Below are 15,817 nucleotides of genomic sequence, written 5' to 3' on the forward strand. Positions count from 1 at the left end.
ACAGGGGGTAAATGTCCCTGCCCATTTCCTGTTCTTCTGATCTGAAATTGTATTTTCACCTTAGCAGATTCCACCTGCCTCCATTATATCTTAATGGGTTTTGTATCACCTTTAACATCCATGCTGTTAGATTGATTTGCGTACAGTGATCAAGCTCTTAAATGGATTTGCCTCAAGAGTGTTGTAGTGGAAAAGAGAGCCATAAGGCAGTTCAGACAGGATCTGATTTACAAGAGGAGGTCTATAGTTTGGGTTAAGTATTTGATGATTTTATTTACTGGCTTCCACACATATTTGATGATTTTAACAGGTCAGGCGCATAGTTTCAAAACACTCCTCCGTTGTGAACTTTCCCAAGTTCGTGTTGTTGTTGCATTTTGCCTTACAAAGTCTATCAAAATTCCTTTGACTCTCCCGAGTTATGACAGCATCTCCCGAGTTATGACAGCATCAACCAAGTACTCAACCGCATTGTGCCTTGCTTTGGCCATGTTTCGACCCACACCAATGTTTTGAAACACCAGCGAGAAGAACCATCTAAAGCGGAGGCAAAAGTTTAAGCGTGATGATCTGAACCGTTCATCTATTAGGTGTTATAATAAACACCTAATAGCCTCCGGCAAGAGGTTAATAAAATAAAGATTTAAAGAGCCCACTTTTCAGAAACAAAATTTCCATAAATCTGAGTGTTAGTAAATCCATAACTAGGCCCAGCATTTGAGACTTTGGGTCATCAAACTTGTGGTCAACTGATTTCCACAGAAGGGGAATTTTTTTTCCTTTTAATCAGACTCGTTACTCTCCAGCAATTCAACTCACCCCTATCGTCTAATTCTTCTTTCAAACCGGATGCAATTTTTTCAGGGAAAATAGTTTCCCAAGGGGAAAAATGAGCAGGAGAAGTATAAGAGAACACTCCCTGTTTGATGATCTGAACCGTTCATCTACTAGGTGCCATTATAGATGGGCCACAATTGCAGACACACCTCCCTCTCCCTTTGGACACAATCCTTAACCTTTGATTTTTACGCTGTCGAGTTGGAAAAAATAAAAAATAAAAAAAGCAAACCCACATTTCAGCTAAAAACACACTCCTCTGCCCATCCATAATGAAGCCACACAATGACAACTTAGGATAGACCTGGCAAAAAGTGACCCGGACCTGCGGGTCCACCTGTGCGGCTAGTAATTTACGGGTTCGGGTCACTTGGAATTTGACCCGGCCCGTACGATTAAAAAAAAAATAGATAGAATCTATCTATAAGTGACCCGGCCCGTACAGGTCTCGTCAAAACTTGGCCGAGCCGAGCGGACCCATGGGTGCCCGTAAAAACCCAAATGATTGAAATTTTATATGGTGCAACAGATAGTCCCGTATTTTCAGAAAGTATTGTACGGACCACATCATAGGATGATCTAAACAGTCCATGTGATGGAGCACAACGTAAATAGGTTGTGCCTCAAAAATCATTTCCGTAGGATAATCATAGCCCTCCGATCTATAGAAAAAAAGGGCAGACCAGTGCACGAGTCTCCTGCCATTACGGGGCTGTGGAGGCCTAGATGTATGCAGACTGACCCCTCTGATCTATAGAGGTTTCCATAAATCATAATATGCAATTCCTCCGTAGATCAGACTGCTAGGATAATCTTACGGAAATGATTTTTTGGGCACAACCTATTTACGTTACGGTCCATCACATGGACGGTTCGGATCATCCTATTATAGTGTGGAAATAAAAACAGCATAACCTTAGGTTCACCAAATTGTGACCCGTAGAATTCCGGGAGCAAATACCACTATTTTGGGTTTTGGATCTTCCAAATCATTCCCGCAGGAGATCCGGACCGATTTTTTAATGACCCGGCCCGTACCACAACGGGTTGGGTCAAACCCGGCCGGCCCACCCCACCGCACCCCCTCCATTCGAGATTCAATCCTAAACTAAACACAATCTCTCTCCCAATTAGAAAAATTCATTCTAAATTCTGAGCCAACACTGACAGATACAATCGATTTTTCAAAGAATGTTTAACTAAATCGCAAAGGCATTCCCTTCATAAAATTAGAAGATATTTTGGACAGACTGAAGAGAGTTTATTCCACTGATCCTTGCAAAGTATATGGGTTTAAAAAAGTTCATAGGGCGACACTGCCTGACAGTTTGATTGTCAAAGTCCTCAACAAAACACATAAAACCAACGCAGAGCAGCTTCTACAATGACCTATTCTTTCTCAAAGCAGCAATGGAAAAACAAAGAAAACTCACCCAGATGCAAACTATAAAGAATTTAAAACATCATAATATGACAGATTACAGTACAACAGACTTGAACAGAGAAAAGTCCCTCTTATCAACCTACTGGGCTTTTCAAGCCCATCTCTACAAATGAAATGCTCTTTAACACAATCCTAAATCTGTATCCATGGTATACACTTAAATCTTGATGATCTTTTGTGCCTATAATGTGCCTATAATTTATATCTCATGGGCCACAAGAACTGACCAGATACGCATCGAAGATGGCCCGTTCAATACATCGGTGATTATGAGACTTGGGAAGTAAAGGCTGCCTTTCACCAGTCTCCTGTCTGGAGGATACAAGTGAGGAACAGCAATCTCAGATTTGGAATGGGGAATGAAATATGAATTCCGGAATAACTAAGCTTCATCTCTTTGACTTGCTTGCTCCCTTCTGTCAAGAGAAGCATGCTTGGCAGATCCGTTGTCATTGTTCGTACTGTATGTTTCAACTGTTTCTTCCTGAAATACATAATTCAATGGATGTTTAGAATATTATTTGTATATAATGTAATTCCAACAGTAGCATTTCAAAAAAAAATTGTAATTCCAACAGTATGGATACAGAAAACCCATCATATTTACATCTTTGGATCACAATAAATGATGAATAATCAGGTTTGACAGCATGATTATGCAGTAATTAGTTAACATCATCTGTACTTAAAGTCTTAAATTGAATTAATTTGCTTATTTAAGTATAGTTGATAAAGAAGAAACTTAAAAAAATCAGTTAAAATAGTCTCTTCAATATTCAGTAAGCAAAAGGAAAACTACGTATTGACATTCTTTTTCTGAGGTAAATTTGAAGCTTTAACCTGATACGATACAAGCTAGAGAAGAGAGAGAACCAAGCTTCAAGATCTGCTTTATCCGTCTGCCAGATTGTTAGGTTCACTATAAATATGGCATACTTAAAAATCTCAAATAGCTGTTTGCCAAAGTAAAAATTCCCAATTAGGTGTTGATAGATAGTTCTTTGGGACCCATAATAGCTATTGACAACTAATGAAAAGTATAAAGGAGAGAGTGAGAGAAAATGCATACGCACTTTCCTGTTTTCCCCTTTTACCTCAAAATCTCAATTCACCCCCCTTTCTATAATTTACAACACCATTGCATTTCCTCAAAGCTATTGAATTTTATTTTCAAGGACATGCCGACTTCAGCGAGTCAAGTGATTACTCTGCTGAGCCGAGCCATGGAAACATGGTTTTGCTTGGACCGAGTTTTGACCCGTCTCCACATTTTGAAACACGGGCCTTAATGACATGTTTGAATGACTTTCTTGTTTAATTTTATGCTGTTTTTCCACAATTTTTATCAAACATAATAAAGAAAAAAAGGAAAAGAACAAAGAGCTAATTTGTTTGTCCAAGTATTGATAAGTAGAAATTGTCTGATAAGCATCACCTCATATGCTTCTACTTATGCTAAAGAACTAAAACACGTATTTTGGGATGTATGTGTTTGATCATGTGGGAAAGTGTATCAAACAATGTCCAGCAGAAAATTTTTTCTTACCCGTACTTCAAACCAATTTTCCTATTAATAAATAATTGAAGAGAAACTATGAATCCATCTGTTAAAAAAAGTTACCCATGTACAATAAAAACAAGTAGAAAAAAAGTATTATAATGCTGGAAACCAATTCAAATAAAGAATAAATTTGACTATTTCCTCTCCTCCATGGTTGATTAAGTCATAAATGCATATGAACAGATAAAAGCAAACTTCCACAGTGAATGCTACCTTTGTAAGAATTTCATGTTCAACATTCATCACAATGCCACTGTTAGAAGTCAGTCCACCGTTTGCCATCTCGGGTAAAACTATTTTTGTCTGGCCATCTTCTGAGCCCTGTGTAAAGTTGCCGCCATTAACTATAGTGACTCCCTCATGTTCTTTGTTTACTATGTCAGCTCCTTTAGCAGCCTCTTCCGCTTTCCTTTTATCTTCTTCCAATTGTTTTCTTCTCATCGCCTCTCTCTCCTTTATCTGTTTAAACCTGGAAAAGAGACAGATTAAGAACACAAACTACCAAAGAACCATTGCCAAGGAAAGTTGGAAATAGTTGGAGGATGAAGTGAATGATAACCTTTCACCAGGACGTAGCCCTCCTGAAGCTGGTTTATCTCCGCTGGGTTGGATTTGGTTAGAGACAACTTCAAGGTTAGGTTTATGGATTTTTGGTTGTTCTTCCCTAATGGTTTCATCACTATATAGCCTAACTGGATTTTTTGCACCCCCTAGCTTTTGAAGCCATATCTGTTGTGCTGTACTCAAAATGTTATTTGTGAACCTGGATGAAACAAAATCGGCAAGTTAATATTTTTCTGAAAAGAAATTCAGGGCAAACAAGCAAAAAGATTGAATGGCATGATTTTGTCAAAAGGAAACAAAGTGATGAAAATTCATTTATTAAAGTTGCTGTAACCTGCAGTTCAGAAAAGGGACATCTTTTAACAGAAAGGTTTGGACACTTCTTCAATCTTGGTTGGTGACCAAAAAGGTCCCAAAATAACTTAGTTTTGGACACTTCTGAATCTTGGTTGATCACAAAAAAAAGGGTCCCAAAATAACTTTGTTAACTTTCACATCAGAAAAAGGCTACTACAGCCAGTTAAAAGAGATGGGACTATCTTCTACAAAACAATATGTTAGAATACAACATCAGTATATACAATGTCCTCAAGACATAATTACAATGGTGAACCTAGAGTGTCCTCAGAAAATCATTAAAATAGTGAACTCAAAAGCGGCAGCCGAGTAGTTTAGGATGCGTTCTTTAACCATTCTCACAATTCTCATTCTGGGAGACGGAATCAATTTTTATTTTTTTTAGTGTTTCCGGAATTAGAATTACGTTCCTTAACAAAATGCAATAAACCTTTTGATTTATGGTTACAGAACAGGGGCATTATAGCAGTCTTTCAACACCTTTACAATAAATATTGTATTATTATAATAGCATGGGCCTACTACTCTCTCCTAACCTACTGAAATCGTTTTTTGCATCACCGCAACAGTATTAAAGATGGATGAATTCCAATACTCGTATGAAGAGACGGCTGAGGGCTTTTTATCAGATTACATATTGAAACTCCAATTCATTACACATTGAAACTCAGAGACATTTAATTTAATAGGATTGATGTGTCAAGAGGCAGAAGCTTCCAGGAACCCTCCTTCGTCGTCATCAGTGGATTTCTTGGCAATGAAGCCGTCTTTTGTAGGCGTAAGTGTTTCTGGAAAGCCACAGAACTTCTGTGAATCACAGTGGATGCTTCGGCCGGGGCGACACTCGAATAGAGGGCCAGAGATGTGTTCTAAGCATCTTTCTCTCTCCATCAAGAAAAGCGAAGAGTTAGGGTTTTGTTCTGCGAAACGGGAAGGAAGATCGGGAGGAAAAAGGCTTAGAACGGTGGCGGGCCAGAAATGCGTTCTAAGTCTCTCCATCGAGAAAAACAAGGAGTTTAGGGTTTTGCTCTTCGAAACGGGAAGGAAGATCAGGAAGAAGAAAGAGATGGGAAAAAAAGCGAGAGAGGGAGAAGTTTTTGTCGAGTGAGGGAGGGAAAGAGGACCCGAGTCACCTGAGGAATGATTTCTTATTTTTTGGAGCGACAAAAAGTCGCTCCAAATTTAACTGCCTGGGGATCGGTTTGAATCTTAAGAATTAGTTCCCATGTGGTTAAAAGAACATGATTCTTTTGTTTTGTGATTCTTTGGAATGAAAAATAAAAAATAATCACTTCAAAGAAAGGATAAAGAACACGCCCTTACTCTCTCTTGTGGAAGTCAAGAATTTTAAGTGGCATTCTGGAGCAATACAAGCACAATATGTATCAAATAGTTGGATCAGGAGAGTTTGGATAAGGTGATTGTGGAGGGGGTTCAATGAATGTAATCAGATGGCTTCGTGTCTCGACTGTCCAGTCTGTCCCTCCATGGAAGTATGCAGTTTGATGAGATTTTGGATCGTGTTAGTGGGTCGTCTGTAGTGTTCAATTATGTCAGGAGATCTGCTAATGGATTAGCGAATAGGCTTGCCAGAGATGGTGTGAGGAAGTTGGGCTTGGAAATGTTCGACTTCCTTCCCCCTTGACCATGTTTCCCCCTCTTTTTCTTCGTTTTCTTTTCTTCTTTCCTTCGCTTTGTAATTTATTTATTATCTTTGTACTATTGGGAGGACTATCTCGGACGGTCCCTTTATTGAATGAAATTGCTACCATTCCAAAAACAAAAAGGGTCTTGACAAACATAAAATAAAAAAATGACCCAGAAACAATCATACCAATATGGGGGCATGGGAAAGGAAAGCAAAGACTACAACCTCCTAGAAGAAACTGAATTAAATCATCACTTTAATTAAAAAGATGGAGAAGTCTTAGAGGAAACAAAGGTGTATAAGGAACTAGTTGGTGAATTGATCTAACCGGCCATCCCAGGAAAGCTCTTGCATACCTAGGGAGTTTCATACAGCTAATTCATGTATTTCTGTTGGACAACTTGATTCCAAACTGGAAATACTATTTGGAGATTTTTTTTAAGACATCGTCTGGTCTTGGCATTTTATATGATCCACATGGCCATCTACGCACTTCAGCAATCTTTTATATGGATTGGGCTGGTTCCTACTAATCGGCATTCTACCATAGGATATTGCCGGTTTGTTGGAGGTGGTTCAACTTGGAAAAATAAAAATATACGGCAAGGTCAAGTCTTGAGGCTGAATAAGGGTATGGCACATGTTGTACGGGAAATGATGTTGAAGAAATTGTTGCTTGAGCTTTGTGTTGCTGTCAACATGCCCATGGGGATGTATTCTGATAATTAATCACCTATCCACTATTAGCCTCCAATCCAGTTTTTATGAAAGCATATACAAGTTGATTGCCTACCAAGTTAAAGGGAAAGTTTTATAAGACAACTGTGAGGCCAGCCATGCAGTACAACTCAGAATGTTGGGCCACCAAGCAGCAACATGAGCATAAGATGAGTGTAGCGGAGATGCAAATCCTTAGATGGATGTACGGCCACACAAGGTTAGATCGAATTAAAAATGAAGACATCCGTAAAAAGGTGGGGGTGGCAACAATTGAGGAGAAGATGTGAGAGCACCACTTAAGATGGTTTGGGCATATCTAACGTAGGCCTTTGGATGCTCCAGTGAGAAGAAGTGACTCGTGCCAAGTTGATGGAGTAAAAAGAGGTAGGGGCACCCGAAAACAACTTGGGTGGAAACAGTGAGGAAAGACTTGAGCGCTAGGAACATAATAGAGAACATGACCTTGGATAGGATAGAATGGAAGAAAATGATCCATGTAGACGAACCCAACTAGTGTCGGGATTAGTCTTAGTCAATTTGAGCCGGTAGATCCTTTCACCTTCTTCATGAAAATTTTGGGACAAAGGCTTAGTTGAGTTGAGTATATACAAGTTGATTGCCATCATCTTCGACAATTACAAATAAGGAGATCATGACTATATGCCAAGTCAAGATTTTTGTTGGTTGCATGTTTACCAACTCTACTGGTCGTAAACTCGTAATAAGTTGCGCACTCTCATTGAAAGCTGAGAAATATTGACGTCATGCTGCAGCTTGTTGGGTTGGGTGGGTGTCGCGCGTGCGCGTGTGGGGAGGGGTGGGGGGGTGGGGTGTTGGTGGTGGTGTTGAGTAGCTGGATATAGGTGGAAAGTATTTTATTTTGTTCCTATTTTTCGTAATAGCCAAGAATTAAAACTCCCATTATTACCTTGATTAGTTCACTAATCAATGGTAGGTTTTGTAATTCTAGCTAATCATACCTAGGATTAGATATATGAGAGGTGTTAAACACACACAAGCTTCCATATTGTTGTTTTGGCCATGTTGAGAGAAAAAAATGAATTGTTTTGGTCGACATGACCGAAACTCCACTGATGTGACCAAAATTTCCAAGGATTCCACATTGAGGTTTTATGTGCACATCAAATCAGCTAATTATTGATTTGATGCATTTGCCCACATATGAGTGCATGGAATTTTATTTTTCATGGATTTATGGTTTTGAAATTTGGAAAGAACTATATTTAAAAAAAAAACTCATCGTGTGTGTGTGTGTGCGTGTTAGCTTCAAATTTTTTTTATACGTGAGATCTTGCCTGATCTACCGATTGACGGAGTCAGATTTTTATTTTAAAAATTAATTATTTTATTTTTGTTAAAAAACTTAAAATAGGAAAAACAATTATTTTTTATTAAAAATATTAGAAAATAATAAATAATTTTTAAAAGTCATAGAAAATAGACTAAACCATAGATAACACAATTCATACTATTGCACTGCTATATAATGTATTTGATAAATTAATTTTGTTATTTATTTGAAAATTTCATATTTTTGATAAAAATACAATAAATAGTTTTTTTTTTTTTTTTTTTGAAGACGGCAACAAAGAATATATATATATATATATATATATATATATATATATATATATATATATACGGAGAACCGAGATGGTCCTGAAGGAACAAAGAGAATAGAAAGATAGCAATACAATAAATAGTTATACTTAAAAAATAATTTCAATTTCTTTTCCATTTAGTGCATTATGCAAGGGCCCTTGCATAGAGAGGGCCCTTGCATCTATCATTCCTCTATACCTTATTTATGTGTTGTTTGTGTATTTTCAGACATGTAAGGCAGCATATGCCACTTGGTGTTTAATCTTTTTTGTGTCTTGCTTGTGTGATGGTTGTCTTGCTTGTGTGATGATGTATAAGTGTGTATTTGTGTTTATTCTAACATTTCCTGAAGTTTCATCTTCACGGAAAATTTTCTAAAGGATTCATTAGCCGACCCCAACTAGTTTTGGGACAATGGCTTAGTTGAGTTGAGTTTCCTGAAGTTTCATCTTAAATTTCTAACATTTGCATGGACTTCCATAAACTTCCATGACTTGATAGTATTTCCACCGAATTCTATGACCAAAACCGAAATCTATTTCTGTGGCAACTGAAAAGTGTAATGTAATTGAAATTTGAAACCTTAGCAGTTGTGTGGATATTCATAGATACTAGATGGATAGTTTATCTTCAAGGCCACTCTTAGCTATCGTAAAGAAAACACTCTTGCTACAAATGGTATCTTGACCAACAACTACAAGGCTGTACTCATTTTAGCAAAAGCGCAGGAAATTGAAAGAACATAGCACCTACTCACCAATAAAGACTTAGCCCTGATGGAACTGAAAGAGAAAAATAACCAATCATTAATGGAAGGAACTTGGTTAGAGCTTGAGAACTCTTCTGGCTTGGATCATTACCCTGAAAGGTACACGTGGGTGGAATTATAAATAAGCTGAAATTGTACATCAAATCACAATTTAGTACATTATAATGAACTAATAAGTAGTTAAAAATGCACCGCAAAAGAAAAGAGATAAACAGAACAAAAGTCAATTATGTTTAAGTGTACCCTTTAGTCTTTAGATATAATTTTAAACAATTCAAAACCGGCCAACTCACAACAAAGGCAGAACGAGCTAACAAAGAACATGGCGAATCAAAATTTCATAAAAGCCAAGAGAAGAGGTATTCATTGATATGTCAGTACAAAACTATCGTGAAAATAACATTATATGACATTAAAACCTTGCAAAACTAGTGCTAATAACATTAAATTATTTTGAGGAAAACAATGAATTGTCAAATTTTGAAAATCATGCCATTTCTAAGAACTTTTTTAACGTCACGTAATCATCATGAGAATTTGAAAATCATAGTGCTATTTGTCACTATGCTATACCGGGTAGAAAAACTCTTACATGTAATTCCATGCTATTTGGCCTCATATAATACAGCAATCATTCATTATCTTGATAATAAAATGGACAAATTGTTAAGAAAAAAACCATAGGACACAAAAGAAACATGGAATGATCAGCAATCACTATGCTCTCTAAAATGCAAAGAACAGAAAACACACACTGACCACAACCGCACGTTCTCAAACACATGAATGCATGCACCGTGTATTAAAGTAATTTTGTGAATTTCACGAGCATAACTATAGTAGTAATTGTTACTAAACATTAATGGGGCTGCCATGATACAAACAGAAAAATATTAAGGCTAACGGAAAAATTTGTGCCTGTAAATATGTAAGAATAAGAAGTAACCTGCGACGACTGCATGATTTGAATGGAGATATACTGCGAGACAACCAACAGTACAGGTAAAACAAGATATGCCCAGGTGTCCGGCCAACCTAAAGGTGGGTGCCCATCCTGTTACAAAATTGGGTATCTAAGGATAAGAACCAGTTCCATATGATCTTTAAATGATCACCAAGGAATTCAGATTTAATGAAACCCTTTAACCCAGGTTATCCATAGGAGAGAAAGAATAGGTTCCACATTTTATTATCAAGATCTTTAAATGTCCACGTTATCCCTTTGTTTTTGTGGTTCCTTTCTTTTGTCAACTTTTTCTTTTTCAAATCTATTAGGAAAAAGGTCATTTGAATTAAGAGTCAGAAACTTGATTTTTACATCAATTTCCAAGTAAGCCACTACTGTTCGAACTTTGGCACTTACAATGAATGGGAAAAGCCATGAGATTCCACTGCCATTTTGTCGAGCCGCAATTGTAGTTGGACCAGACAGAGATGGTATCCAGAAAAAGCCTTCGGTAAGAAGTCCCTTGAAATCAGATGCAGAAATGCAGTTATATATAAAATTTCGATGAGAAAATAAAATTTGGAATAACGTGGACATATATACAGGCCACAGAAATCATAACAGCCAATCAAAATACAAAAAAGGTGTTACCTCATCTGCCACATTTGATAAAGCCCTGTATAGTCCAATCCAAATTGGTATTGTAGCAAGAGTTGGCAGGCATCCTAACACAAATATCGAACTCCGAGAATTATAAATCTATTAACTGAAAAAGACATTATAATAACTAAATTACAAGAACCAGATGACGAGAAAAAAAAACTTTAGAACAGCATTCATAAATGTATAATAACTAAATTACAACAACCAGAAGACAAAAGAAAAAGAAATTTAGAACAGCATTCATAAATGTATAACCATGTTGTCAAAGAACCAACTAATTGCAACTTGCAAGGCACAGGAAGGCTACTACTTTGTGCCTCAAATGTAGCGAGGCTGATGAAATGGCTCGGTGCGAGTCTGTTGATTTGAATGTTCTTGAAGGAATACTGATTGCTAATGAGATTATTGATAACCAAACATGTTCTTGTTGGAAACATTGCTAATGAGATTATTGATACAAGGACAAGAAGGCGGCAAAGGAATCGTGTGCAAAATAGATAAGGAAAAGGCGTATTGATCATTCTGATTGGAATTTCTTGGATTCTGTCTAGGAAAAGATGGGATTCGGCGAGAAGTGGAGAAGGTAGATTAGGGCATGCATATCCTCTGCATCGTTCTCCATCTTGGTGAATGGGGCCCCAGTTGGATTCTTTGTAAGCAAGATAGGACTAAGACAAGGAGATCCGATATTCCGCACTTATTCATAATGGTGGCAGAAGCTCTTAGTCTTCAATTAACTAAGGTGGAAGGAAAGGCGTTCATAAGAGGCTTGGCACCTACCAAAAACATCCAGAAGCTATCACATTTGCGGTTCACAGACGATACTCTCATCTTCTTGCAGGAAAGATTGGACCACGCAAGGAAGTTGAAAAGGATCTTTAGGTGATTTGAGTTGGCATTGGGTCTAGACATAAACTTCTCCAAAGGCATGATCACAGGGATCAATACATATGGATCAGTTTGGTTGCAGGTATTTACCTCATAGAGTAGTGGTGTAAGTAGTCAATAGGGAGGAGACAAGTGTCACGGGGAAACAGTTCAGGACACAACCGGTAATAAAATCCATCTCGTCTTGTCTCGTTGCGTCTTGGAAATGCGTTGTTTATAGCACCTTTGGTCGCCACTCGCCGCTAAGCTGGTTGGTTGGCCAAACTCTATAGGAGGAGTTGACCCCGTGACTTGCTGACTCCTCCCCCGTTAGGCCCAGCAGGTGTGGGCAGGAGCCTTGGTGGCTTGCTCATGGGTTGCAAGAGGACTTACTTGTGCATTTGTTGCACACAGTAGGAAATCATACTTCAACTCGTAGGCGTGCCCTAAGGGAGCTTTGGGTGCGGACTGCGAGCTATCCATAGGGATGCTCCAGTTTCTTTGGTCGAGGATGGGGGCCAAAGACAGTGTATGTTGGGTTGGGTTCCCACATGCATTGCGCGTACGGACCGGTGCTGGGGCTACGTATACTGTTTGCCCTTCAGCACCGCGGTACGTCCGGTGGGTAGGCCATTCTCTAGGTCTTCCATCGGTTCGTGCCGGGGCGACTTCGGTTGCCCTCGCGAGGTGTACACCTTGCGGATCAGTCCATGGGGCATCTTGCTCCTTGGATGACCAAGCCCCAGCGCTTGGTGGATTGGTGCGTGGCATCGTCATGCCTCGTACTCGATGGACTTTGCATTAGGCCCCAAGGCCTTATGTTCGATGTACTCGTGATGCAGGCTGATCATAAGTGTGGGTATCTAGAAGCGCATGTCAAGATCTGAGCCAAGTAGCCTGTTGAACAGCTTAGAGTTTGTGTGCACATTCGAAGCATCAAGGGGTGTTGGCGTGTAGGGCCTTTAAAGCCTTGCACGATTGAAGGCTTGCCCTAGCATTTGTGCGTGTTGGGGCGCCGCACGGGTTATTCCGCTGCTCGAATATTTGGCCCGTGACAGTTGGTATCAGAGCAGAATGTCCAAGCTATGTATTCAGAGTGTGCTTTGAGAATTGGTGCTAGATGGTATCTAGTGCCAGATCAGAGCAGGTTGTGAATCAAGAGTTTTTCAAGGAGCTACGATACAGTTGGTGTCTGTGCTGGCATAGTTGCAGCAAGTGGCAGTGTTTGCGGCTATGATTAGCGCATCTCTAGTGCATGTTGCTTTGCACAAAGGAACGGGAAATGCTTTCTATTGTGGTAGCGTTGGAAAGAGCTTGAATGTTAGCACACCAAGTTGGAAGTGCTAAGTTGCGGATGTCTTTGAATCTAACACTTTGAAAGTCCATTAGTCAGCCGAAGAAGAGCTAAAATTGTGTGGGTATGTTCCTTTCGGTGGACTCTCCCTTATTCTACTTGAGTCGCGCAAGAGAGGCGCGATGGCCTGGAAAGATTAGTACCATTAGTGTTTGTTCAAGCATTGCTCAATGGATTTGCTCGAAGCTTGATACAGTGTTAGAGCTGCAACCGTCAGCGAACAGGTTGGCATCTTTCAGTGACCCACCGATGTGTGAGATCGGAAGTGGCAGTTGGGGAGTTGTGAATGCTTCGTTGCAGTGTTGGCTAAACATTGATGTGTTAGCATATGGCCTTAAGGGCTTGCTATGAAAAAAGGGTTGGCTGGTGGCATAAGCCTTCCCCTATCAGATGAGGTGTTGAACGTGTCGGCACCAAAGCACTCATAGAAGTGAATTTGCTTGCTCAGTGTGATGGCATAACCAGTTTGACGAATTAGCAGACATGCTCAAGATGAAGAGCTGGTCAATGACTGAAGTACCTTTATGGCAGTTCACAATTATAATCGAGCATGCGTGATGCTCTTCTCAAAAAGACCTTGGAACGAACGCCAAGGTCGCTTAGATTTGATAATGGGTTTGCTGTGCTGATATGAGACAGTGTGGTGAGCTCAGATGGCATATGGGCAGACTGTGTTGGTATGGGTCGACATGGTATGTTTGTGTGTTTCTTACTGCTTTAGAATCTCTTTGTTTGTCGAAATTGAAAGGACAGCTCAATCTGAATGATGGAATATTTGGGTGGTTAGCAGTGTGAGTACTAGCCGCAAGTGCCCAAGGAGACCATTTGTGGCATAAGGGTTGATTGTTCAAATCAAGTTCTATAGTGTTGAACAGAAGCAGGCAAGACTAAGCGTCGCGTTGATTGATCCCAACAGGGGATTCTTGGCCTCAAAGGAGGCGAGACCGATGTGGTGGTCTCTTTGCTTGGGAGTGCTTGTGGACTCCGTGGTTGGCTTGCACTTTGCGGGTGGCAAGTGCTGCACTTGGCCGAAAGTGAGGCAGGTGCTGTGCCGGAAGTGGTGGCACATTCAGGGAGAGACGAAGCGGTGCAAGTTGGCCATTTTCGGAAGACCACTCCAGAGGAAGCTCGAGTGTAGCTAAGGAGGAACTTGAGAGTTGCTTGAAGGAAGGATTCAAGTTTGGTCGCTCTGCCCTTATGGAGTTTGGTGGAGTGCTCAGAACCATCATCACCGGTTGTAGGTGAGCCAAAACCTTCCGTGCCGAAAGTGTTGGTACGTTATCCGGTTGTAGGTGAGCCAAAACCTTCCGTGCCGAAAGTGATGGCACGTTATCCGGTTGTAGGTGAGCCAAAACCTTCCGTGCCGAAAGTGATGGCACATTATCCGGTTGTAGGTGAGCCAAAACCTTCCATGCCGAAAGTGATGGCGTGTTATCCGGTTGTAGGTGAGCCAAAACCTTCCGTGCCGAAAGTGTTGGCACGTTATCCGGTTGTAGGTGAGCCAAAACCTTCCATGCCGAAAGTGATGGCGTGTTATCCGGTTGTAGGTGAGCCAAAACCTTCCGTGCTGAAAGTGATGGCACGCTATCCGGTTGTAGGTGAGCCAAAACCTTCCGTGCTGAAAGTGATGGCACGCTACCCGGTTGTAGGTGAGTCAAAACCTTCCGTGCCGAAAGTGGTGGCACGTCATCCACAGCGTTTGTAGGCACCGTCAGAAAACCTTCGCCTAGTTTGATGGAGTCCGGGAAAACCATCGTTGTTGAAGATAACTCCAGCAGAGCTATAGTGCAGTCATTGACAGAACTTGAGGCAGTGTGGTATGCAGTAGAAGTCAGAATACGCTGATTGTCGAAGTACCAGTGGCAGCTGTTTTCAAGATTGAGAAGTCATTGTTATTGTGGAACTGAGCTTCACAGAGCGTTCAGTGTCGACGAGGGCGTCGACGTTATCAGGTGGGGGAGTGTCACGGGGAAACAGTTCAGGACACAACCGGTATTAAAATCCATCTCGTCTTGTCTCGTTGCGTCTTGGAAATGCGTTGTTTATAGCACCTTTGGTCGCCACTCGCCGCTAAGCTGGTTGGTTGGCCAAACTCTATAGGAGGAGTTGACCCCGTGACTTGCTGACTCCTCCCCCGTTAGGCACAGCAGGTGTGGGCAGGAGCCTTGCTCATGGGTTGCAAGAGGACTTGTGCATTTGTTGCACACAGTAGGAAATCATACTTCAACTCGTAGGCGTGCCCTAAGGGAGCTTTGGGTGCGGACTGCGAGCTATCCATAGGGATGCTCCAGTTCTTTGGTCGAGGATGGGGGCCAAAGACAGTGTATGTTGAGTTGGGTTCCCACATGCATTGCGCGTACGGACCGGTGCTGGGGCTACGTATACTGTTTGCCCTTCAGCACCGCGGTACGTCCGGTGGGTAGGCCATTCTAGGTCTTCCATCGGTTCATGCCGGGGCGACTTC

At 40.5% G+C, this 15,817-nt stretch overlaps 1 protein-coding gene across 1 annotated transcript in view; it reads right to left on the minus strand.

Moving 5' to 3' along the window:
• Nucleotides 1–2,273: 2,273 nt before the first annotated feature.
• Nucleotides 2,274–15,817, minus strand: part of LOC143860662 (ALBINO3-like protein 1, chloroplastic) — a 33,236-nt gene continuing 19,692 nt past the window's right edge. Inside the window, exons 5-11 of the mRNA XM_077371430.1 lie at nt 11,121–11,194; nt 10,887–10,991; nt 10,470–10,577; nt 9,512–9,615; nt 4,402–4,605; nt 4,056–4,311; nt 2,274–2,765 (exon numbers count right to left, since the gene is read on the minus strand). Coding sequence (XP_077227545.1) covers nt 2,664–2,765; nt 4,056–4,311; nt 4,402–4,605; nt 9,512–9,615; nt 10,470–10,577; nt 10,887–10,991; nt 11,121–11,194 — 953 coding nt within the window. The 3' untranslated portion in view covers nt 2,274–2,663. The remainder of the gene's footprint in view (nt 2,766–4,055; nt 4,312–4,401; nt 4,606–9,511; nt 9,616–10,469; nt 10,578–10,886; nt 10,992–11,120; nt 11,195–15,817) is intronic.

The sequence above is a fragment of the Tasmannia lanceolata genome, unplaced genomic scaffold, assembly GCF_043159265.1.
Source record: "Tasmannia lanceolata isolate RefF3 unplaced genomic scaffold, GAP_Taslan_0.1 ptg000037l, whole genome shotgun sequence".
NCBI classification, from domain to species: domain Eukaryota; kingdom Viridiplantae; phylum Streptophyta; class Magnoliopsida; order Canellales; family Winteraceae; genus Tasmannia; species Tasmannia lanceolata.